General features: G+C 34.8%; 1 protein-coding gene and 2 long non-coding RNA genes across 3 annotated transcripts in view; 2 read left to right on the top strand and 1 right to left on the bottom strand.

Moving 5' to 3' along the window:
* The window catches only part of LOC125651925 (uncharacterized), a 36,259-nt gene extending 23,086 nt beyond the window's left edge, over positions 1-13,173 (top strand). Inside the window, exon 3 of the mRNA XM_048880775.2 lies at positions 12,652-13,173. Within this exon, the coding sequence (XP_048736732.2) occupies positions 12,652-13,127 (476 nt within the window). The 3' untranslated portion in view covers positions 13,128-13,173. The remainder of the gene's footprint in view (positions 1-12,651) is intronic.
* LOC130054859 (uncharacterized) lies at positions 5,675-7,066 on the top strand. Its single transcript, XR_008803197.1, has 3 exons — positions 5,675-6,271; positions 6,769-6,869; positions 6,979-7,066. It is a non-coding gene; the product is annotated as an uncharacterized LOC130054859 (long non-coding RNA).
* Positions 6,985-9,290, bottom strand: LOC125667807 (uncharacterized). Its single transcript, XR_007367351.2, has 3 exons — positions 9,050-9,290; positions 8,001-8,228; positions 6,985-7,121 (listed from the first exon to the last, which is right to left on the bottom strand). It is a non-coding gene; the product is annotated as an uncharacterized LOC125667807 (long non-coding RNA).
* Positions 13,174-26,273: the final 13,100 nt, after the last annotated feature.

Genomic DNA, 26,273 nt, shown 5'->3' with positions numbered 1-26,273 from the left:
ACAGAAATATAATTTAATGACAATCCCTGTAAGTCTCCAGTTTGTTACATAAATGCATATAATGGCACGGGGCATTCACTAGTACTTCAACTTGAACAATTCATTATTCCAAGGGGCACTTTTTGACAATGTAATGTTCCGTTATCAATATATGCAAAGTTGGTTGCGCCCCAGCTATTTTTTTTATTGCATTAGTAAACGGTAGAGGAGTAAAATTAGTTCTACTTAATTACCCCCCCCCCTTTTTTTCTTCCACTTTGAAAAGCAATGTTGTTGCTCTGCAATATAATTTGTTTAGGATGAATATTTTCGATTCCGGACTATTTTATTATTGTTCTTTCGCCCGCACCTCAGATCTCCAGATTTTCATATATTTCCGTATCCCCCCCCCCCCCCCCCCCACCCCCCCGCGTATTTTAGATGCAGAAAAAATACGGAAAAAATGGGTGAGTAAGGAAATGAGGAAAAAATATGTGGAAAAAATACGGAAAGTTGGTCTATTTTCAATCAGAAATGCAATAGGAATGCAGAGCTTAGAAAAAATTTCATCTGGAAAAAATACGGAGCTCTGAACTTAGAAAAATATTCAGTTACCCCTACCGATATTAAACACTTTGAAAAGAAAGTCTCTTAAAGAGAGATCGGGTTCACAATTTAAAAGCATCGGGTGTGTTATTCATACTGGAGTCAAGCTATGAAGCAAGACAAGAAACCATTGGATTTGATGTTTAATACCGTTTTACAACAGTTGACAAAGAATTTATGTACATGTAGCTGGAGAATGCAGATATTACGGTATGTATAGAAACATTTTACAGTGTATTTTATAGACTGGTTAATTTTGCTCTAGATAGACATTATGATTCTTGCTTACAGTGTCCATTTAACAGTGTTTAATATTGAAATTACTATCAAAATAACTACGGTGTCATCAATTAGAGACATATTTGCATAATTTAACACTCTGGTTATATGGGGTCTAGCTGTGGGTTTTTAAATAATATATTCTTATTTGCAATTTTATTTTTATTTTTTTCAGAGTGTTCTGTAGCTTTTCATCATGAATGATTGTGAATATTTCCAAAATGAGGATTTTTAAAAAGTTTAATCAAAAATTTCCACTTTATCCAATTTGTACCTTCAACCATGACTTTCTAAGTGAGTTTTCTTTGACTGCGACAATGTGAATACGAGTACAGATCCTTTGAAATACATAAAAAAAATGGATGGAACTGACGGTGGCTGGTGGAGTTGTTGTGGGTGAAACTCGAGTGAATTTTATGACCAAATATTGAACAAGTGTCGAAGTGAACAAATCTAATTTGGTTTTATCAATTTATCTGTTCATTTGTTAACAGAGCTTTGAATTGTAACTCTTAAAGTTTCATTAGGATATAATATATATTCCTAAAAGAATTTAAATGAAGTTTATTGAACAGTTTTCTTTTTTTATGCATTTGTTACAGATTTCCGTATTTCTGTTACAGATTTCCATATTTCTATTACAGATTTCTGTATTTCTGCATATTTGTTACAGATTTCTGCATTTTTACTAACAGATTTCCGTATTTCTGCATTTCCGGTAAAGATTTCCATATTCCCTCATTTCCACATTTTAAAAATTTATCCGGAAAAAGAGTCCCAATACTCCCGTCCGCATTTTTTCCATATTTTAAATGCGGAAAAAATCTGGAGATCTGAGGTGCGGGCGTGCTTTCGTTCGACCCACACTTTTCAGAGTGTTGCTAAAACGCGGAACGGAAGACGGAACGGAAAATATTGTATGCAATAATGTCATGAGGAGGTCAGCATTTTGCGAAATAAAAGGTTTATCAAGAACAAGGAAAGCAGAAATTACAGAGAGAGAGAGCGGGGAGTCATCCACAGAATCCACCGTTTCATATACTTCATACTAATGCAAATGTATTCTAAAATCATTAACTTACATGTACTACGAAAAATATTAATAAATTGATAAAAAATAATCAAAAATAATCATACTGAAATAAATTTGAATTTTCAAATTTCATATCAAATGAATAAAAGCCCCCCCCCCCCCTCCCCACACCCGAAACAACATAGTAAAAGATAACATATTTTTTTCAACAATTTCCTCCAAACATAGCCTTCTTAAATCGAACTTGCTTTTATTCGTAATTTAGTTCTGGTATTATACATGTATAATATTTACCATTTAGAAGTTATGACCAATGTAAAAAAAAAAATTAAAAGTAGGTCAAATGTCAAGGTCAAAAGGTTTAGTACCAACGGAAAGGTCTTGTCACAAGGAATACTCATGTGAAATATCAAAGCTCTATCACTTACTGTTCAAAAGTTATTAGCAAGGTTAAAGTTTCAGACAGAATTACAAAATGACAGACAGGACAAAAACAATATACCCCCCGATCTTCGATCTCGGGGGCATAAAAAGAACCAATGAAAACCAAGGTGAAGTTTACGATCCATAGCATGAGAAATTAACAGGTATGAAATAGCTAAAAGACTAACAGACAATTTATGCTTGATTCGAACTAAATGGTCATCTCATTATCAATCTAAATATTAAGATACAAGTATAAAAAATAAACTGCTAGAAGTCCTCCCTATTCAGGATTGGAGTGCTGCGGCCACAAAGTATCTATTAGGTAAAAAAAAAAAAAAAAAAATGATACATCAAACTCAAGATGTTTAACTTGCTGACTTAATAAGATCATGGATTGTCGTTGTTATATACAAATACTGCACTTCCTGTTGTAAGTCTATACATATATGTATAGATTTACATGTAAATGTGCATATAAAATAACGTTTTGCCACCGGGTGAGGGGCATATAAAGTACGTGTGTTCTTTCCATTCCCTACCCATAGGTGTCGCTGCTCACTAACACATTTATCAATGCCGACATTTCAAAATTCTTGTAAAACGCTTTGTAAATTCTTATACAAATGTTTAACTTTGTTTAATCAACTTATGATGCAGAAATTAAGATAAAATTGTTTTGCCGCTTGTAAACAATTTCCCAAAAATTTGATTTTAAGCACAAATAAACTATTTTCTTCCGATTTTTCGTATTATCTTAGCTACATTAATTATTATCATTCTTAAATTCTATTCCGTTCCGTTCCGCGTTATAGCAACACCACACCCTTCATGTTGCGTTCGGTGTTCACACACCCACAGGGGCTAAGCCCGTTTTGGGCCGGAACTCTGTGATACAATAAATATAGAAAGGGGTCTAACTCTGACCTATATAAAAAAAAAACTACCCACTCGCTTCAAATGCCTACAATTCAGAAACTAGATGTGATATACATAACTTGCCGGTCTCCTTGAATAGATTAATGTTTGAACTACTTGCATGCGAAATTACAAGCCACAGGTTCTTGAAATAACAGAGATTTACACCACCATTCTCTCGATTTCACGTGTTTGTTTTTACTAGGACATTTCCCAGTCCAGGTCATCGGGTGGATTCTCGCCTATGACAGTAGCGAAATTCAAACTACTGTGGAAGATTTCGGACTCATCAATTAAAACTTCACATGAAATATACGCTACTTACTTCCTCATACTTTAATAAAGTTCTCTATGTTCGCCGTATCTAGGTCGCTTATTTTACAAAACATCAACTCCTGACTCTGTCTGCCATTTTGAGAAACACACTCAAGACCCGAAATACCTAAAACTTTAAAGAAGGGCAAAATGGGTAAAAATAATCTAAATGAAATGAAATAAAGAAAAATAAAAAATTAAGGAAGCCAAAACTTAATGTTAAATTTCCTTCTGTAGGTGCAATATTACAAAAAATAATGTTTTGATCAATTTTATGGACATTTAGATTTTAAGTATATCGGGTATTTAGTGATCTCATTAAAATGGCAGATCTTGTCAACAGTTGATGCTGCTGGGGAAACAATGAGTCGTGTAACGTACTCAAGAAGAACAGTATTTAAGTATGAGGAAGTAAGTAGCGTATAATTGATGTAAAATTTTAATTGACAGGTCCGAAATCTTCCACATTAGTCAGAATTTCGCTGCTGTCATACTCGAGAATTTATCCGATGACCTGGACCGGTAAATGTCCTAGTAAAAATAAACACGTGAAATCAAGAGAATGATGACGCGTATCTCTGTTATTTGAAAAACATGTGGATTGAAATTGCGCATACAAGTAGTTCAAACATTAATATATTCAAGGAGACGGGCACATTATACATATCACACGTAGTTTCTGATTTCTTAGGCATTTGAAGCGAATGGGTAATTTTTTTTATCTGAGTCAGAGTTAGGCACCTTTCTATTTTATGGTATCACAGAGTTCGGGCTCAAAAACGGCTTAGTCCCTGTCAGTGTGCTTTCAACATGTCCCTCACCATTTTAATGTTGACAAAAACCCAGTGATTGAAATTTTTAATTGTTATGCAACAGGAGTTCCATGTAACATTAAACGGAACCGTGGATTTCGGATGGAATGCCAAGACAGCACCTGGTTAAAACCAAATACTTTTTGTGCAGATGAACAGAAAATATTTTCGACACTGTTTATGAAAGTAAGATCTACTCGATTTTTTCCCATTAACAAATTCATGGTGATTTGCTAATCATTTATAAAAAGTAATTCCTTTTCGGAACTTTATGCAGATGCAAGAGAAATATTCCTTGACTTTTAATTTCACCAAGTTTTTGACTTTCGTATCGACATTAAGATCTTGCTCAAGGTAAAACTTTGGTACCAATGTGTAAAAAACCACTCAATTTCAAAACATCTGTAAGGTTTTCTTTTCCCGTGTTTTTTTTTTTTTTTTACAATATCATCTCTGCCACTGTAATTACACACACCAATGTACTGCTTGAAATGATTTATTTATTGATTGGGGAAATCAATATAACAAAAACATGGATTTAACAATTGGTACCGTGAATTTTTTAGATGACTTACATAAAAAACTACCCACTCGCTTCAAATGCCTACAATTCAGAAACTAGATGTGATATACATAACTTGCCGGTCTCCTTGAATAGATTAATGTTTGAACTACTTGCATGCGAAATTGCAAGCCACAGGTTCTTGAAATAACAGAGATATACACCACCATTCTCTCGATTTCACGTGTTTGTTTTTACTAGGACATTTCCCAGTCCAGGTCATCGGGTGGATTCTCGCCTATGACAGTAGCGAAATTCAAACTAGTGTGGAATTGATGAAAAGACAATTTTACTATAATGGGGGTGTTATAGAGAATGTAAAAGTATTCAAATATCTCGGTATTATATTTTCTAGATCAGGGTCTTTTTGTAGAGCTAAGAAACATTTATGTGAACAAGCCCAGAAAGCTATGTATGGAATTATAAGGAAAATTAGAGTGTTTGATTTACTAATTAGTTGTCAATTTAACCTGTTTGACAAAGTAGTTTTACCCGTTTTGATTTATGGATGTGAAATATGAGGGTATGGAAATTTACAAGTTGTAGAGCGCATTCACTTAAAATTTCTGAAACACATTTTTCAGCTGAAGAGCTCTACGCCCTCATTTATGGTATATGGTGAAACAGGTCGTTTCCCAATCTAGAATGATTTCATACTGAGCTAAATTATTGCAAGGTTGTGACTTTAAAATTGTTAATGTACATTATAAATTTTTGCATACACAATATCTTAACGGTACTGTTAAAAATCCCTGGTTTGAATGTATTCATTGAATTTTAAACATGTGTGGTCTTTCAAATATATGGCATCAACAAGAGAACATAAATGGAAAATGGATAACAAATACTGTCAAACAAAGACTTAAGGATCAATTCATTCAAACATGGTCGAGCGATATGTTCAATAGGCACGTCTCGAGTTCATCCGGAACACCCGGGATTTTTCGCATTTAGCCACACCGATCACGTGACATGAACTAAATGTTCAGCAGGGGTACTTCCGGTTGATATTGTTTACTCTGGTAACAAAATTGTCTTTAACAAAATATGTATTTTGTGGCACGAAAAGTCGCAATTCAGATAATGGAAAGAAAGGGGTGTATATCTACTTTGGATGATGTTAAAGTTCACCCTTTCCCAACCCTGGAAAAAAATGTCCACACAGAGGAAACGATGGCGTCATTTGTTTAGAAAACCACGAGTAGCAGAACAGTGCAGAAAATTAGAGCGATTACTACATTCCGTAAAAGCTTATCCAACACAGAAGCATCACTGTTCTAGCCATTTCACCATATGAAAGGCGAAGATAACAAACAGTGATCCAAGTTTTAAGAAAACCAAGAGGTTTGTACTGCCCTTTACAAATAGATACTGCGCGACATTAAAATAGGCCTAGTTGATACCCTTATCCACATAGACTTGAGCAATGTATGCATTTTACAATGGTGATCATGTGGCACTAAATCGATAGTAGATTATCATATATCAGAGAATTTACACTTCGAACTCATGGTTTAGGCTCATAGGCAATTTCGGGGGGGGGGGGGACATATAATTATAATATTGGGGGATCTATTCTTAGAAATCTAGATTAGGATTTGCAATAATCATTCATCCAAGCTCCATACAAATAGTTCATTTACTTCCAAATAAATTTCAATTCATATCAAAGAACTCTCATTTATCTTTGCTCCAACTTGACAAAGCAGTGTGCTTTGTATACATCAGAAATTACATGTACATGTATGTACACTTCTACTCATATTTATGTGCTCTCCCATTTAGTAAGAAAAATGAGAATGATTTTCTTTCTTCATAATCTATTCAACATATATACACAGGTTGATAACAATGACTGTACTCCTTATGTTGACTGGAATTATTGACTGGTATGCAGTAAAACAGCTGAAGGAAAGTTCAACTATCAATTCATTTCAGCCTGGTAAGAATCAATATCCTTTTGTGTATTATACACCTGCAATTCTTTTCTTTTGCTGCTTCAAATCTTGTGTATTTGAAATTTTAATTCTGATATTTTGGTATTATTATAGGTAGTCTGGCAGTATTACAGGTAATCTGGCAGTAATGGCATGACATCATGAGAGCTAATCAACATGGTTAATGATGTATAGAGACACTGTCTGAAGACCTCGAGGGAAAGACAAGGAAAATGGATGATCCACTTCCTATATCCCTGTAAAAAAGAGGAAGGATGCCACAATATTGACGATAAATGATTGTCAATTCAAGAAGCAAAGTTGTGAAAATGCAAAAATAATAATTAATGTATTTGTTAGAAAAATATCGTTAACTGCATATATATTTCTTGAACTTATTCAGGAATACATCAGATGTAGTCATTCATATTAAAACTGAATCTATGAATTTTCATAACTTTTATCAATAAACTTTACTATATTTATTTTACATGTATCTAATTTCCCTAATACATTGTACTCATGGGAGTTTGCTTGCATTCAATGTTCTGACATGAATTCGAAAATGTGCATATTTCATCACAAGAGCCCACCTGGGCACTAAGCATGTGTCATGTATAAAGCAGACTCAAACAAGATCTACCAACATAATATTTGAATGAACACAAATGGTCTTAGATACTCTTTTTTTCCTCTGCAATATATGGCATTAAACAGCAATAATTTTTTTTTTCAATTTTGTTAATATATACAAGTCAATTAACTTTTCCCAAACTTTTGATGAATATAATGGATTTTCTTTGTACTGCTACATCTAATACTATGTGCACAGAATGGAAATGATGTCACTAAACAGGAATATACCTTAATAATGAGCAGATATATTTTGTTCAATGATAACAATTTGAGCAATGATCACAAATACTCATGACATTGGAATTATGAAAACTCATTGAAAAGCATGTATCTACTAGAGTTACTTTCATACTAAAAATTCTTCTTATTAAATGAGTCACTTATAAATGAAAGACTTGTGACGCAAGTATTAGTTGATAAATAATAATTTTCAAATATCAATGTTTAAATTAGGGAGGATATAATTTATAACTTAGTAGATATGATTAAATTATTCTCACCCATATAACATTTTTCTTTTGTCTTGGTCATTTTTGGTCGCATATATCGTATTCTGTTGTGTCTTTGATGAGTATGATGATCATTTATGTAGAAATATTCCATAGCTTTGACATAATCAGCATAGTCAGTCATTCACAGATGATACCACTGTCCTGTCCATAGTTTAATAGCAAACCATTCAGACCAACATGACCAAAGCATGTCATATATGTACACCATCACATCACCTGCAAGATATATATCTGGTTTTACAAGCATGCATGTATAGAACAAAATATTTTAAGTTCAAAATTGCTTCACTTATTTTGTGAAATCTTTAGGTACATGAACAGCTCCAATACAATCTCTATATTAAGCTATAGAGCTTGATTTAGCTATTTCAAATCTTTTATGAAATTAAATTTGAAAAGTGTAAAAATCCAATTTCAGTGAATGATAAAATTCCACCCATGTACATGTTGTACTTGCAAAAAAATTTAAACAAGTAATACATTATAAACTACATTCCTCAGAGATATAATTTTGATTCACAAATGTTACTTTTCAAAAAGGTCTTACTACACCTTAGAAAGAGTTTCTCAAATCAGCATGAAATGATTTATTAAATTATGAATGAGGATCAACAAAATAATGGATATTAGGCAATTCAAGTTTACATAGCGTAATATCTGTGGAAACGAGGGGGTTATTTATATTTGGTTTCTTTTACATCATATATGAAAATAATTTTTTTTTTATATAAAATTGTAAAATAAGTAAAATTCAAAAGGCTTTCCACAAATTATGACATTGTTAAATTTGTTTTAGAAAAAACAAAACAAAAAGCTGTCTGGGTGTAGTTTTGCACTCCGAAAAATGCAGCGAAATATTTGTGAGACTTTACACCCGCACTAGGAATGAACGAATACATTGTATAAATTGCCCAACCCCTCATTTCCACAGAAGTCAGTACTGGGCACGATGTCGGCTTTATGAATCACTTTAAGACATTGTGTTTTGTTTAAACATATACAACGTTCTACAAAAAATAGTAACTATTTTGATTTACCTATTTGGTAGGTTTCACCGAGTCTAATACGTTCTTTTCATGTTCCACTATGGCTACTACTGTACTAACCTAGACAGGCCTTCTGCATAGATCTGCAAGTTACACTGCAACATCGTCGTCTTGTCAAAGTCTTCCGTTGAATTTGACCAATGGTAGCTTATCAAACGTTGACAAACAAATACGTACCCCCATACATCCCAAACAAATACATTTAATATGCGAAGTGTTGGTAAACAACGAGAAACCGGAAGTAACCCTGCTGAACATTTTTGAAGCGGCGTGACTATACACAGAATAAAAACCGTGTTCCGGAGGAACTCGAAACACGGCTATTCATCTAAAGGTAAAATATACAGAACTTTTAAGATAGACTTCGGACCAGAAAAATATTTAGAAAAATTGTCAAAAAAATTCAGAACTATTTTTCTTAAATTTCGCACCACAAATCACCGCCTTCCAGTAGAGACTGGTAGATGGATTGGTATTCCATATAATGAAAGATTTTGTGTTTTGTGTAACGAATCGAAAATTGCTGACGAATTCCATTATATATTAGAATGCAGTGCTTTGTCAAATATTCGAAAAGAATACCTACACAGTAGGTATTACACAAGACCTAATGTTATTAAATTTCATGAAATTATGTCAACCAGTAAGGTTAAAACACTTTAAAAACTCTGTTTGTTTATCTAAAAAATCTATGAGTTAGTCTGTCCTCCTTAATATATTTTGTAAATACTTTTTCAATACATGTATACTGTATATTTGTACATACTCTGACCTTATTCTTACTCAAATGTATGTTTATTTAATGCACCTCATGTACCATGTATAATGTGATTTGAGTGAATAAAATGAACTTTAATTTGAAGATTTCGGATCTGTTAATTAAAATTTCACATCAATTATACGCTACTTACTTCCTCATACTTTAATAAAGTTCTCTATGTTCGCCGTATCTGGGTCGCTTATTTTACAGAACATCAACTCCTGACTGTAACTGCCATTTTGAGAAACGCACTAGAGACCCGAAATATCTAAAACTTTAAAGAAGTGGAAAATGGGTTAAAATAATCTAAATGAAATAAAATAAACAAAATATTAAGAAAGCCAAAAAATAATGTCCAATTTCCTTCTCTGGGTGCAATATCACAAGAATAATATTCGTTTTGATCAATTTTAAGGTATTTGATATTTTAAGTCTATCGGGTATTTAAGTGCTTTCATTAAAATGGCTAATATTGTCAACAGTTGATGCTGCTGAAGAAAAATAAGTCGTGTAACGTCTACACGAAGAACATTATTAAAGTATGAGGTAGTAAGTAGCGTATAATTGATGTAAGATTTTAATTGACAGGTCCGAAATCTTCCACACTAGTCTGAATTTTGCTGCTGTCATAGGCGAGAAACGACTCCGTGACCTGGACCGATAAATGTCCTAGTAAAAATAAACAAATGAAGTCGAGAGAACGATGACGTATATTTTAAGAACCTGTGACTTGAAATTTGGCATACAAGTAGTTAAAACACTAATCTATGCAAGGAAAACAACAAATTACGCATAGCGTACATAGTTTAAGATTTTTTAGGCATTTGAAGCGAGTGGTTGGTTTTTAATCTGGGTCAGAGTTAAACCCCTTTCTATATTTATGGTATCGCAGAGTTCGGGCCCAAAACGGGCTTAGCCCCTGTGCACACAGCGTATGCTTTGCGTTCGTACATCGTTAGATCACTGTTCAAGTGGGAAAGTAGAATGTTTCAGGATCATAATAACGAATATAATTTGCAAAATACTGACTTTAAAGGAGACAATTGAAACCCCGGTAACATCAACTTAGTTGCCAGTAGCTTATCAAAGACCACGTAGATATTGTCAATAAGATTAAACATTAAAGGACACATCTCATGTTTTCAAAGTATACAAAATTACATGCATTTTGTCTTCTTTATGCTTATAGAAATTAATTTTAATGGTTCGTTCGCCGAAATTTTGCCATAATTGATTACAGTACAGACTTAAATCTAAGCCCCGATTTCAAAGTCTAGTTAATTACATGTAGGTAGGATGTCACGTGGTACAGTGATATCACATATTTACATGTATATGGGTCGCATTGTGAAAGTAGTGTGAGATATTAATTATTAAAAACTCAGCTTTTAGGGGCCTAATTTATTCACCATGGGCAACATTTAAATCGATGTTGACAAATTTTCCGAGTTTTATGTTTTCGCCACCAGTGCATAAATACCCAAATATAGCAAGGAAAGCGAGTATGAAATCGGCAATATTGCGAGTGAGTAATGTTTATATGGGTCGCTGTGTACAAACTGTTTGATAATGTTATTTCTTTATACATCTGTAATTGGTGCTGTTTTTCTAAAATAAGCAATGCAATTATTATTTATTTTTGGATTAGACAAATTATAATACGTTACATTGTTGACAACTAGGCCTTAGGCCAAGCTACTGTCATAGGTGCATTTCGGAAAGAAAGGAAAAGAAAAAACCCACACAAATCAATAAAAATAATCAAATCTAAAATGGAAATCATATTATTTTATTTTGATAAAGCAATATTATTGTTATTTTTGATTTGTGATCTGCACGTCGTTAGGAAGTGGGAGCACGGCGTTATACTGACGCACTCAAGATGTTACGAGTTCAATGAGGAAATAATTTTATAATTCAATTCAAAGTTGGGAAATACAATATTCTATTATTTATATAATTAAAAGTTCATTTTTGTTTTGTAAATCTACCAGTTGGTAGAAACTGGAAGCACAAGTTATACCGGGTATGTTATTACAAGGTGAGTCAGTTGAAGACCAGAACAGAATTATGTAGTGTTTAGCTTCGATATATCCATTTTCTCGCAGTTTATCAGGGTCTCTGTCCAAACAGTTTTGGAAAAGGTGACTGGGTATGTATTTAAAGGTAAAGTTCTTGCTCCAACAAAAAATTACCCACGTCTTTTTTCTTGTACCTTCCTTCAAAAAATTGAAAATTACTCAGTCTAAATCCTTTCTACCGACAACTAGTACACCCTAGCACGGTACAAAGCATCTTAATGCAATATTATCTACAAGCCTAACCCTGACGTGATATTTTTTTGTTTTATTATTATTATTATTTTTTGGTCGAGTAAATCTAATCTATTTATGAAATGCCTAATAGATGTTTTCAAACCCGAGGGCGCATATGACGTCACACATGATGGCGCGTAAAATAGCGAAAGTAAACATGAATATCGCAAGATTTGAATTTCATCGCTTTCAAACTTGAAAACTACGCAGAATATTTCATTTAAAACACATTTAAAGTAGTTTTAGGCATGAAAAGAATTAATTTTGCTGAAAAAATGAAAAAGTTTAGAAATGTGCGTTTCACATTTGCTTGATGTTACAATCCTACAATTAAGAATTATCGTGCAGTTTTAGAAATTGCATCACTCAAACGTTACGTCAATAATCTGTTGATTTACAATTTATAATGAGTGTACTAAGTATTTTGAAAGGTAGCAACAATAAAAAATATTAGATATTTTCACATTCATTTACTGCTGGTTCACAACACTATAATACAAATTCCAAATCAAACACAGGAATTACAGCAGGAAAATATTTCAACAACTACGGTTCTGGATCCAACACCTTGTGTGTCCCCCATATTCCTGATTCTCTCCCATCTGACTTCCCAACAACGACTTACGCCAGCTATTATGCAAATCTATATGGAGCTGAATTCCAGTTCACATACAAAAATGTGGCTATTGATGATGACGTCCCTTGCGCCGTTTGTCGAGTTAAACCTGCCACAGCCTACATGATGATACCTGCTAAACTCTCCTGTCCCACAGAATGGACTCTTCAATACCATGGATACCTCAGTGCAAATTATGCAGGTTACAAAACAACAGAGTATATTTGTGTGGACAGCGACCCTGAGTATTTTGAAGGATTACGACAAGTCAACTCTGATGGGCTCCATTTGTATCCAGTGAAAGCCCAGTGTGGATCTTTACCTTGCCCACCATATACATCTGGTCAGAGACTTGCTTGTGCAGTCTGTACTCTGTAATCGCATTATTTTTAACACGGAATTTTCAATAAAGTTCATGACAACATCTCGTGTGTTATTTAGAAATAAAACATGCATGGTGGTTCTCCATCATTATTTTTTTAATGATCATATTTGCTGTAAAACATATGTTACAGTGAAGTCCACTTTCTCATTATCATAGATAACAAACAGTGATCAATCTCATAAATTCAATCAAGAACAAACAATTAACAGTAGGACGAACATGGACATTGACCTCACCAGCGGTTGTATCAAAGACTTCGGAGGAGTAAACAATCACTGTTGACCGGTCACACCCGCCGTGAGCCCTATATCTGTTAAGACTGAGATCCATATACAGGATTGTAAATATGGGTGAAGATACTGGACGACACAGACCCCATAGCTTGTCTTTAAAGCAGAAAAATAACAAAGAATAGAGCTAAGGTAAAACGATATTTAGAAAGCATACATGTTCTTCCATCAAGGAAATATAATTCCAATCTTCAATGAGATTGATCACTGTTTGTTATCTTCACCTTCCACTTTCCCACCCTGACATCTCAAGTAATGCACAATACATGTACATGTATACATGAAAAATTTCATGCACGATTCCCCTTTTCAGGTCCAGTTTTTCTTAAGAGGACTTTATAAATAATTTTCATAGTTTTCCGGTAATCTCATCTTAGATGAGAACATGATCTTTTCAAGAGATTTAGATATCCGTCATACATTTTGTGTCAAGTTTGGAAAGTGATTGTAAAGGTTGTTGGTTTGGTGTATATTGTTTAACAAACCTCGAGAATCTTTCATATGGAGAAGATTCTTGATTGCCGGTGAAGGACTTAAAAATCTAGGCCTATGCTCGGCACTTACGGCCTTTGAGCGGCGAGGAATCTTTATCGTGCCACACCTGCTGTGACACGGGCCTCGGAATTTGCGGTGTCATCCGATTGATTGATTGATTAATTGATTTTTTTCCGCCACATTCAACAATTTTTAGTTATCTGGTGGTCCACAGTTTTTATTGGTGGAAGAAAAAACCCAGATACCTGGGAAGAGACCACCGACCTTCCGAAAGTAAACTGGAAACTTTCTCACTTACCACGGAGGCCCTTTCGGTGTCATCCGAAGGACCGCCCCATTTAGTTGCCTCTTACGATCAGCAAGGGGTACTGAGGACCTATTCTAACCCGGATCCCCACGAACAAAAGAACGTGAACATGTAGGGGATTTTGTATAAGATGGTCTACATCTATGTACTGTAAAGTTTGTAATCTAAAAGATTGAATCCAATACTGGATGTATCTTTGCAGAAAATACAAGATGTACACTTGAACTTGAAATATGGGGGAATAGAAGACGAACTTTTTACGAAGAAGAATGTTGCTTATGTTGACGGAATATATTGCTTTGTTAGTACATTTATGTTTAAGAATTTGACGGCATGATAAACTGCCGTCGATGTATCTATGAAACCCAAAGATAACAAAGAGTAATTAATCTCATAACTCCGATAAGCAATACAAAATAGAGAATTGGACAAACAAGAACAGCTGGGTATACCAGAGGTGGAATCAAGTGCCTAGGAGGAATAAACATCCCCTGTCGACCGATCGCACCCGCCATGAGTCCTATATCTTTATCAGGTAAACGGAGTTATCCTTAGTCAAAATCAGTGTTTCAAGGACGGCCTAACAGTCGGTATAAAACAGGTCAGATAGCTGTTCATTTAATGATAGGTTGTATTGGCAAACTATATCGTTATAACGACCATATAATTTGCAAAATGCTGACTTTAAACGAGATTGTTGAAACCCCTGCACTATCAACTTGTTTGTTAGAAGCCTGCCTCCATTTAAAAACTGACCATACACAGAACAAGCTCTTGTGTATCGAATCAGTTGATAGATATAAACTCCATATGATGGTGATAATGGAATATTGCTACATAAATTAATATGGGAAGCTGACGATGGAGAAGCTGAAATAATCTCGTTTGTCATCAAGTAGATTTGTTAATTTGCCGTGAATATTTATTTTCAAAAAAATAACTAAGTATGAAGCAGAAGTGGACGACTCTGTGGTGTCTTTTATTTCGAGCTTGCAGGGATATATCGAATCGACATATGAATGAAAGCTATTGTTATTAGATAAAACATCGTCGATATATCTAAATGTCGAATAGAAAGCCACAGCAAGATATTTTTTTCTTCTCACGTAGAAGTTCTGAATAAATTCTTCATATGAATATAAAAACAGGTCAGCTAACAAAGGAGCACAATTTGTGGCAATGGGAATTCCGGTAGACTGTTGGAAGACCAGATCACCAAAGACCACGGAGATATTGTCAATGAGGAACTCCAGCATATTTTTTATTTCCACTTCAGAGTACTTGTGCGTGGAATCAGAGTGGTGTTTGGCGATTTCAAGTTAGCTAAATGCTATCTTCACCTTTCATCTACTAAGTCATGCTGTATATGTAATTGCTATCTACATTAACTAAGCATTATTAAAGCACATTTCTTAAGCATTTATTAAAAAAGGAGATTTCATGTATATCGAATAATCGTTGTATGATTTGTCTTTGCCGGGTGTTACTGGACGTCGTGCAATAAAATGACAAATGTTTAACTAGACTAACCCTGTGCACAATCATTTACTAAAATAGACTCCCCCTTCCGTTAATTTTGCTCTGTTAACAGGAGTCCACCCCATGCATTCCGTAAACGAGCATTTTCTAAATCCTGAGTATTAAACATTGAAGAACAACGAAAAACAATATATTTGGATTACCTACTATCAAGATTAGGTGCGTAATTATTCTATAATACAATGTTTTTGTCATCGACGAATTGAAAATGTTCTATTCTGCACACTAGAACCGGCAAGACAATCTGCATATGTAGGTTATCGTATTGTTCCTACCGGTCATAATTGATATATGAAATTCATCATAGAAATAAACTGACATAAAATCGAAAATTCTGCTGCATTGGTTTTCTATCTTCCTTTTTTTTTCAACGCTTTTCTATGCTTTTACAACATAAAACATATTTCTAAATTACCAATTGGGGGTATTGAATATATAGTATACTATAGACCTATCAGTATTATAGAGTGTTTTTACTTTTGGAGATACTCTTTTCACAACCTTGTCTTGCTAAATTCTTTTGCTCTTAGATTTTTTATTACCTTGAAAATTGCTACTTTCTATAGAATGAAAAATCTAGTAAATGATCTAAGAGCAAACTCATAAGTGGTTAGATAGCAAATTATTGTGCTCTGTTCTCATGAAATTAGCGTTCAACACTACAAAATATACGCTTGAACATCCAGGATGCAAATTTGTAGGTTCGAATTACTTCCGGAGAAAACACGAGTTAGTCTACTTCCGTAATATTAAAACTTTGACTTCATTCAAAGGGTGCCATGATGAAAAGTCTTATCAATTGCAGCATAAAATACTACATTATATGTTTGGTAACAGTACGTTTGAATTGTAGTTTCTCTAAGTTCATAACCCTATATACTAACCTCTGTAAATTATAATCGTATTATTTATTATAGCAATTTAGGGGATATTTGCCATCATAGATGTTCCCCCTATAAAATGAATATAAAATGTTTACCCAATTCGACTCGCATGAATTACAACACAATTTATCCGCTTTCATACAAAATGAGCATATCTGTGGCTGGTTTCCCAATAGATAGCTGTACACAGACAGACAGACAAACATTGAAATGCGATTCTACGTGCCTGTAAATGGTGGTAAATTATAATGGAAATTAATGAAATCATCACCGTCATAAGAACTGATTATCATTGATTTATTGGTATAAATCGATACTCTTTTCCCGGGACATTTAATTCACAATCCATATTTGAACTACTAAAGTCCATTAAAGACCATGATATTCATTTCGTCCTTTATTCTCATTTTAGCGCATGGGGACAGCATATCATTAATAAAATACGAGTGTGTATGAATGACCTTCAAGGGCGAGTTGTCAACAATTCAATTTGACCACAACTACCAGAATTTACACAAACTGTTAGGAAGCCGTGGTTGAATGAAATATACAATGGTAGAGATAAGTTATTACGGAAAGTGTGACGGAGAGTTTAAACCATTAAAACGATGGCCACTGTATTGATACTAGGTCTGTCATTAGTAGTATCTATACTTGTCTTTTAGCTTTTAGAATGTCGAAATGAATCAAAACCGGTATCATATTGATAAAAACATTAAAGACAATGTTATATGAAATTCGTCCAGTCTACATTGCATTGAAATTAAAATGCCCATTAATTTTCATCTGTTGTACAAATAAGCGAGGTTACACCAACTTGTTTAAGTAAAGTTATTTGGTTTCATATTTTACCCCAACAATAGGAAGGGAGTTTAGCATTGTATTGTTCATCATGAAAGGAAAACCATTATTTCATTATTCGTTTGTATTGATGGTTTTCCCTGGAGATGATTATGTTCACTCAAATAGAGTAGGTTATATTGAGGGTCAATGATTGGGAGTTGATTAGTATCAGACTAAGTTTCACGGGTACGTAGTTGTGACGTTACTGTTGATGAGTAAGGCACGTGCATGTATTAGATAATGTGTGACAATAATTGGAATTTATTTCTACGTGAACGGCATTGAATCGTAATTATACTATATAATTTGTGATACCTACTGAATATGACATCTCTGAAAGATCACATGCGTCCACTGGATTTGTCCTTGAGGATCTTTGGACTGTCACATTTTGCTCAGACTAGCAGAGTGACGCCTGTTACTGAGAACATTCCCCCGGAGAAGCAGAGCATCAGACGACACGTTTTACCCAGGATCTTGAGAGTCTACTGTATCTGCATCTGCTGCCTGTTGGTTGTGAATGTTTTACGATACATTCCAAGTTTCTGGGTAGGGTATGACTTTGTTCCGAACCTCACGGCGCTGAGGATTGTTGTCCTTCTTTGGTACACCCAGAACGCCGTCACCGCCATCGTCCTGTTTGTTTTCTTCGATAAAAACGAACACTTTGAATGGTGCACAGAACAGTATAACCGTGTCATCAATGACAGTATCTCAAAGCAACTGAAAACCAACCCTGGATGTAACAAAACTAAAAGATGTATGATAAGAAATCTAGTGATGGGATGGGTGGTCATCATCTTCAACACAGTTTCGATCGCCATTTTGAGTTTTTCAGATATATCCCCAGATATTGTGGTGATTTTAGGCAATCCGTTTCCTTACAATTCCGTGATTGTAAAGTTACTAGGTTGCCTGATACATTTCTTGTTTTCGGGAGTCTGGGTACTTCCGGTTGTGCTCCATTTTAATTTGACTTCCGCCTTACAGCTCCGATTTGAAGAACTTTACCGCGTCATGGTGATCACGGCGTTAGATCAGTGCGAAAATAGGTTCGACATCTTGAAGAATATTCGTCAGAAACATCTGCAGCTGTGTAAAATGGTGGAAACGGTTGACCAAAGTTTGAGCTTCTACATAGGAAATATATTTACAGTAAGCATGGGGATTGCCTGCTTCGGAACTTATGTAATCATAAACGACATTGATTTCGCTACCGAGGCACCTGAGGCTACTGCGTTTATATTCTGGGTAGTCTCTTCCTTCTTCCTATTGTTTATTATCTCCAAAAGTTCAGCTACATTGCAGGAAAAGGTAGGTTTGAAACTTCGTCCTTTTCTCTCTCTCTCTCTCTCTCTCTCTCTCTCTCTCTCTCTGATGGGTTCGTTTTCTCTTTTAGGCACACTCCCTATCCTCATTGATATTCGATATCAATTTAGACGGCGCTTCAATTCAAGACATTGCACAAGTGAGTATAAAATGTTTTATTGTCAAACAAAATTGAGCCCTTTCATTAACATAAAAGAAGAAACAAATAACAACTAGGGCAGCTTCTTCACAAGTCAGGGATTATTGATTCGTTACCTCACACTAACCCTAACCAGTCATCATTCAAAACCAGGAGTGCGTTCGAGATCGCCGTTCTTCGTACGAGTACAATTCCTGTCGATCCCGAACGCCAAGTACGAAACCCGAGAACGGGTTCGAGGTGCAAGAACTCGCACCACCTCTGTAGGTAGTGTGGTCGAAGAACAAAGAACACGTTCGTGCGCACATTTTCTCATCGTTCGTGACTCTTAAGAACAGAGCACGAAAACAACGGGAACGGCAACCTCGAACCATTCATGGCTTCGAGACGGAGTATGACGCAATACGCTAAAATTAAATCGGCCAATGACATTCCTTGTTTCAGATGCAAATTTGGTTAAGAGCATAAACAGAAAGTAAAAATGGATTTTATTGACGAAAAGATGAGGGAAAAGCTTCTCAAACTTCGTCTACATCTAATTAATTTTTCAACGCAAATAAATTTCTGAAAATCATTAGACGGTATACATTTTGTATCTGTCTACTGGTAACTGACCACAAATTCTACACCATGATGCAGTCGCTATGCATGTTTAGTTTTCTGATTGTCTCCACGCTACAGGCTGCAACACTCATCACATGCTCTGTCACTTTTCATAACTTTACAATGATCTCGGAAATGTTCACATCTTCTTATGATCAGTCATCCAAAAATAACTTTGAATTCTTGAATATTCTGATTCCATGTACAAGTACTCTGAAGTTGGTATTAAAAGTTGCTGGACTTCCTCATTAACAATCTTTACATAGTCCTTCAGGAGCAGGTCTTTTAACGGTCTTTCAGAATTTCCATAGACACAAACTGTGCTCATTTTAGCCGATTTTTTGTGTTCCTAAGAGGAAGAATTTATTCAAAAGGTTCCACATGAGAACAAAGGGGTTTTCAATACACATATAGGCATATCGACGACGTTTTGTCTATTAAGGTAGAGACGGATAGCAACCACGTCTCATTTTCATTATATATTGATTTTGACTGCGTATTACTCCGCTTATCTGATCAAGATATAGGACACACGGTGGGTATGACCGGTCAACAGAGAATACTTACTCTTCCTAGGCACCTGTTCCCTCCTATGGTGTTTCCATGAATTAATGTTTGTCCAACCCTAACTTTTGTATTCTTTATGGGATTTATGAGATTGATCAACACTGGCCTTGATGACACAGTAAGAGCCCTATCAGGAATACAAAATAAATAAACACGGACCCTGGACCTACATGTATGTATAGGCACCTTATCCCAACTCTGGTACATCCAGGGGTCCGTGTTTGCTCAACTCTCTATTTTGTATTGCTTATAGGAGTTAAAAGATTGATCACTGTTCGTTATCTTCACTTTTTATTGATCACTGTTCGTTATATTCGCCTTTCATCTAATATAGAACCGAAGACAGAATCGTATTGACTACGGATAACTCCGTTTACCTGATCAGGATATAGGGCTCACGGTGGGTGTAACCGGTCGACAGGGGATGCTTACTCATCCTAGGTACCTAATCCCACCTCTGGTGTGTCCAGGGGTCCGTGTTTGCCCAGCGATCTATTTTGTATTGCTTATAGGAGTTATGAGATTGATCACTGTTCGTTATCTTCACCTTTCATTGATATGATGCTGTTCTTATATGTACTGATGTAAGTGCTATTTGATATAATGTTGTTCTGATCTAAGTACTATTTGATATGATGTTGTTCTGATGTAAGTGCTATTTGACTGTAGGTCAACCTTTTAGTGGCAAAACTTCATGGTCCGCCCATTGGTCTCTCTGTGTTGGGCATCATCACTATCACCAAGGAGATGATCCTGACGGTAAGTCTCAACTGTGACGTCAGTGATAATAATACAGTATTGTGGGAAATAATTATTTCGTGATGATACGTCAGAATGATAATGACTTTCAGGTTGTACCGCGAATTCACCGATATTGAAATAATTTGTCGTAAAATGTAAAATAGGACATAGGGTAGAATTTACTTTGCCGGTCCCCGGAAGTTTACGCAATGCGTATGTCACGCAACCCACATCCTGGTTGCTATGCAAAAGTAAACATTTCGACGTCATTTTTTTCCGGTGACTTGCAATAAACACAGGTTCAGATATTGATATTAGATAGCTTACCTTATAACTGAAAGTCATCCAGACTGTTATTACGGGTGTTAGTTACATCTGTGGAAGGTAGACTTTTCTTAATTTTTGGAGGTTTGGGGGCTGCATTTGAAAGTTGTGTTGTAGTGTCCGTTATAAAGTCTGATTTTGCTGATTCTGGATTGTAAACTTCTTTAATAATTTGGCAGAAAGTGATAAATGGATCAATGGATTCTTTTAGAAATATTTCCCTGACACAATATTGTGCAAAGTAACTGTCATACAGTACTCTCTGAGTTCCGTGAGTTGGCAAAGATTTTTAAAGTGCCCTCCAAGTTGATTCGATCGTGTTTGTGTGGGCACCGGAATTCGGATCTACAAAATTAACGCTGTGGTTCACAGTCAAATGATTGAATCCTTCTTCATTGAGGGAACTATATGCTCTCCAACAATCGCTTATGATAGTTTTGCCCGGCCTTGTGTGCTTCTTGATTATAGTCACCAGAGTATCTGCAGTTCTGTCAGCCACGTTGACAAGAAAACAATTTTTGGAATCCCTCTCAATTCCTCCAAACACCCACACCCCATCCACACGTCTTCATTTGTGATACATGTATTTCCTTTTCCCAAATTTTGATTCATCAATTTCAACAATTTTTCCTGGCCCCCCGATGATGTTACTGCCGTATTTTTTCAAATACATTTTTCACACACTTTTCGTCCAAAATTATACCAATCTGTTATAGTTTTTTTTTTTTTTGCGCAGAATCGGTGCGTGCAAAATTAACAACGGGATGCCATTTTGAAGAATCATGTAAATGTAAAACTTATACGGTAACAACTTTGATGCACCAGATGCGCATTTCGACAATTAATGTCTCTTTAGTGATGCTTAACCGAAATATCATTGTTTATTGATCGTATTTAAAATTCCAGTTAAAAACTATCGTTTAAAACAAAGTTTTAAACATGAAAAAATGTCAAGGAATTCAAATTTTGGGTGAAAACCTTGAAAAAACGCTTATTTTTCAAATTTGGCAATCGCTAACGTGATTGCATATTATAAAGAAGGCGCCGTACTATATTTTAACGTGGTGTTTTGGGAATTTATTTACGAAATCTGGTTTATCACGCTCATTCTAGAAAAATCTCATTGATATCCGCATTTATTCCCTTGGTGTAACTCTTATAACACTAACTCAGCGCATTAATGTGTAAGTTTTCGTTCCAGTTTTGTTTCGATTGTGATTGATGAAGAAAATCAAGTCTTACAGGAGAAATATGATACGTACTACAGCGTGATATTTACAACAGCTTGACGTTACAAAATGTACATGTACAACGACCTAGCATTACAATTACTTTATTCTCACCATGAATAAAATTTCTTTTTACCCATAGTGTTATCAAACATGTAAAGGAAAATCATCACTGCCGCTTTGTAAGAGTTCATCATTATAAAAAAAATATCTTGAAATGTTGTCTTAGAACAAGAAATACGCTTTGCTAAGAATTTCTCTTAATCAAGTTTTAAAATTTTTAGATTGTAGTTTCTCTCTTGACTGGAGTTTGATTGTATTGTGTTGCGACTTTGCTATTTTATATTCTAATTAATCGGTTCCTTTTGATTGATGTAACGTCATTGATATCTTTAATTATAGCTATCGGTTCCTTCTGATTCATGTGACGTGATTGCTATTTCTTTTTGTAGGTAGCCGGTTCCTTTTGATTGATGTGACGTGATTGCTATTTCTAATTGTAGGTAGCCGGTTCCTTTTGATTGATGTGACGACATTGCTATTTCTAATTGTAGGTAACCGTTTGATTGATGTGATGTGATTGCTATTTTTAACTGTAGCCGCCGGTTCCTTCTGATTGATGTGACGTGATTGCTATTTTTAATTGTAGCTAGCCAGTTCCTTCTGATTGATGTGATGTGATTGCTATTTTTGATTGTAGCTAGTCGGCGTTTTTCTGACCTACTTCTTCTTGCTGCTCCAGTTTCGGATCTAGGTGGTTTGGGGTAACTTTTGCTCTTTAGACCATTTCATGTCCGATATAGCCGTCGATAAAAAGAGAGAATACACAACACCGTGTGGACCTAGCAACGACATGTGACCTATTGTATTTCTATGTACATGAGTGGGTAGTGAGTTGTACGAAATAAATATTCCAAAAAAGTATAGATGTATGCTTACGATATTGTCTGTTCTCTTTAGCGTGGATTCTCGTCATAGTTCAGACAAATTATATCACACGCACCCTATCTGCAAGAATTTTTATTAAAGAATAAATCCTTGGTTGTTTGAATCTTAGCATGTTGTTTATATAAATAAGGGAACTTTTGGGGTAAAGTATCGTCAATTTAATTCTTGTTCTCAAACACAGTGAATTATATTTTCTGAAGAATACGACCACAGCAAGAAAACATTTTCAAAAGTATAGAATTGGGAAAAGTAACAGAGTAACAAAATTTACAAATCTTCAACCAACTAACCGTGTGCATGTCCAGCCTAATTTCATTTTAGGGAGAATAGAGAAAACCGCCGCGGTGGTCTAGAGTTTATAGCGTTCGCCCTGCATGTGGAAGGCTGGGGTGGGAATCCTGGCCGCGACAGATCTAAGTCGTTAAAACATGTAGTGACAGATCCATCGCCAACACTCGGCATCAGGTGTGAACGGGTCCTCGAAGATGACCTTAAAAACGGATGTCCCGTATCACAGTTGGTGTGGCACGCTGTAGAACCCTCATTGCTCAATGGCCGTAAGCGCCGAGCAAAGGCTTAAATTTGAAACCCTTTACCGGTCTTGGTGACGTCTCCATATGAGTGAAAAATACTCGAGAGAGACGTTCATCAAGATATAATCAATCAAGAATAGAAAAATTTAATTATTTTCAATAATTTTCTTTTTTGATTACCCAACACCCTTATTGTGTGTTATGGCTATGTTCTATAAATACACCAGTGTTATTGTATGTTTATGTTCTATAAATACATCAGTGTTATTGTATGTTTATGTTCTATAAATACACCATTGTTATTGTATGGCTATGTTCTATAAATACATCAGTGTTGTTGTATGTTTATGTTAAATAAATACACCAGCGTTATTATATATTTATGTTCTATAAATACACCAGTGTTATTGTATGCTTATGTTCTAAATACACCAGTGTTATTGGATGTCTAAGTTCTAAAAATACACCAGTGTTATTGTATGGCTATGTTCTATAAATACACCAGTGTTATTGTGTGTTTATGTTCTATAAATACACCAGTGTTATTGTATGTTGATGTTTTATAAATACACCAATGTTATCATGTGCTGATGTTCTATAAATACACCAATTTTATTGTATGTTTATATTCTATAAATACATCAGTGTTATCGTGCGGTTTTGTTCTATAAATACACCAGAGTTATTGTATGTTGATGTTCTATAGATACACCAGAGTTATCGTAGGTTTATATTCTATAAATACATCAGTAGTCTCGTGCGTTTATGTTCTATAAATACACCAGTGTTATCGTATGTTTATGTTCTATAAATACACCAGTGTTGCTCTATTTAAAAAAAAACGTTGAGGTTTTTTATTTCTATATATACACAAATTTTATTGTATGTTAATGTTTTATAAATACACTATAAATACATCAGTGTTATTGTATGTTTATGTTCTATAAATACACTAGTGTTATTGTATGTTTATGTTCTATAAATATACCAGTGTTATTGTGTTCTATAAATATACCGTGTGATTCAGACATCTATACACTTGTATTTCTTGTGTGTGAAACATGAAGCTGGAGTTATGAAATATAAAGATTCATTATTTGTATGGTTATTTATACTTATTTCTAGGTCACCTGAGTCACTCAAGTGCCCTATTGTTTTTGGTCTTCGTCCATCGTTGTGCGTCGTACGTCGTCCGTTAACAATTTTACATTTTAACTTCTTCAAAACTACAAGACCAATTGTTACTATTATTGGTTTGAAGTTTCTTTAGCAGTAAGAGAAATATAAATTGTGAAATTATTATCTTAAACAGCAAAGAAGAATGCAAAATTTTCAAAATTCTTCTTTTCTATTTACATATACATAAGGGGGGGGGGGTCCCAAATGCATGGTTATGGTGTCCATGAAGCCTTTTACCAAAATTGTAAATTTCGCTGCTCCAAGGTTAGTCTCTATGGTGGGGCCAATATGACCATATAGTAGATCTATTAAAGTTTAGAAAATCTTCTTCCCCACTCTTAGACATGTGTGAGAAATACTAAATGCACGGTAATGATGTCCATGAAGATATCTACCTCAATTGTGAAATTCTTGACCTCTGGGTAAAGGATTCACGCCCTAGGGTGGGGCCAATATAGCCATATATATAGTGAGATGTCGTAAATCTTATAAAATCTTCTCTCCTTCCACATGCATGTATATTGTATGTATGAATAAAAATAAATTCATATGATGTCTATAAGGCCTTCTAAGTAAGTTGTAAAAATCATGACACCTGAGTTAAAGGTTTAGGCTCTAGGCCGGGGCCAATATGGCCGTATACAGTTAAAATGCATTAAATCTTAAAAGAAATCCTTTTGTTTACTGTCGGGGTTCAAAATTAGGGCGGGGCCAATATGGCTATCTAGCAAAAATATATTAAATCTATTTCTCTACTTCCACAGCAGAAATATCCTTTAATCTTATGTACTGTGACAATTAATTTTGTTCATAATCATTATAACAATATCCATGGCTTACACGAGTCATGCATTTTTTCTACAATGCTTGCTACCTTTATCACCCGATGAAACAACAAAGAGTGCATTTTATTGTTTAAATGAAACTGAATAAGAAAATGAAGGTTTACACGTTTTTACAATATTTTATCTAAAACTTTATAAATCTTTACCACCACCACCACCCCTCCCCCTCCCTCTCCCCCCATTTCTATCTCTCATACACACAGCATATACAATGTATAATGTTTAAAAATGATTAAGAAATCTTCTTATATTCAATGAAAGATGAAAACATTCGTCGGAGTCTATCAAAATTAAAGAAATAATTCATGGGGGGTGGGGGTGAATATGGGCTGATTTATATGCTT

This window comes from Ostrea edulis, chromosome 5 (assembly GCF_947568905.1).
Source record: "Ostrea edulis chromosome 5, xbOstEdul1.1, whole genome shotgun sequence".
Classification (NCBI taxonomy): Eukaryota; Metazoa; Mollusca; class Bivalvia; order Ostreida; family Ostreidae; genus Ostrea; species Ostrea edulis.
The sequence above is the reverse complement of the archived record's forward strand: the minus strand, read 5'-3'. Positions and strand labels throughout refer to the sequence as shown.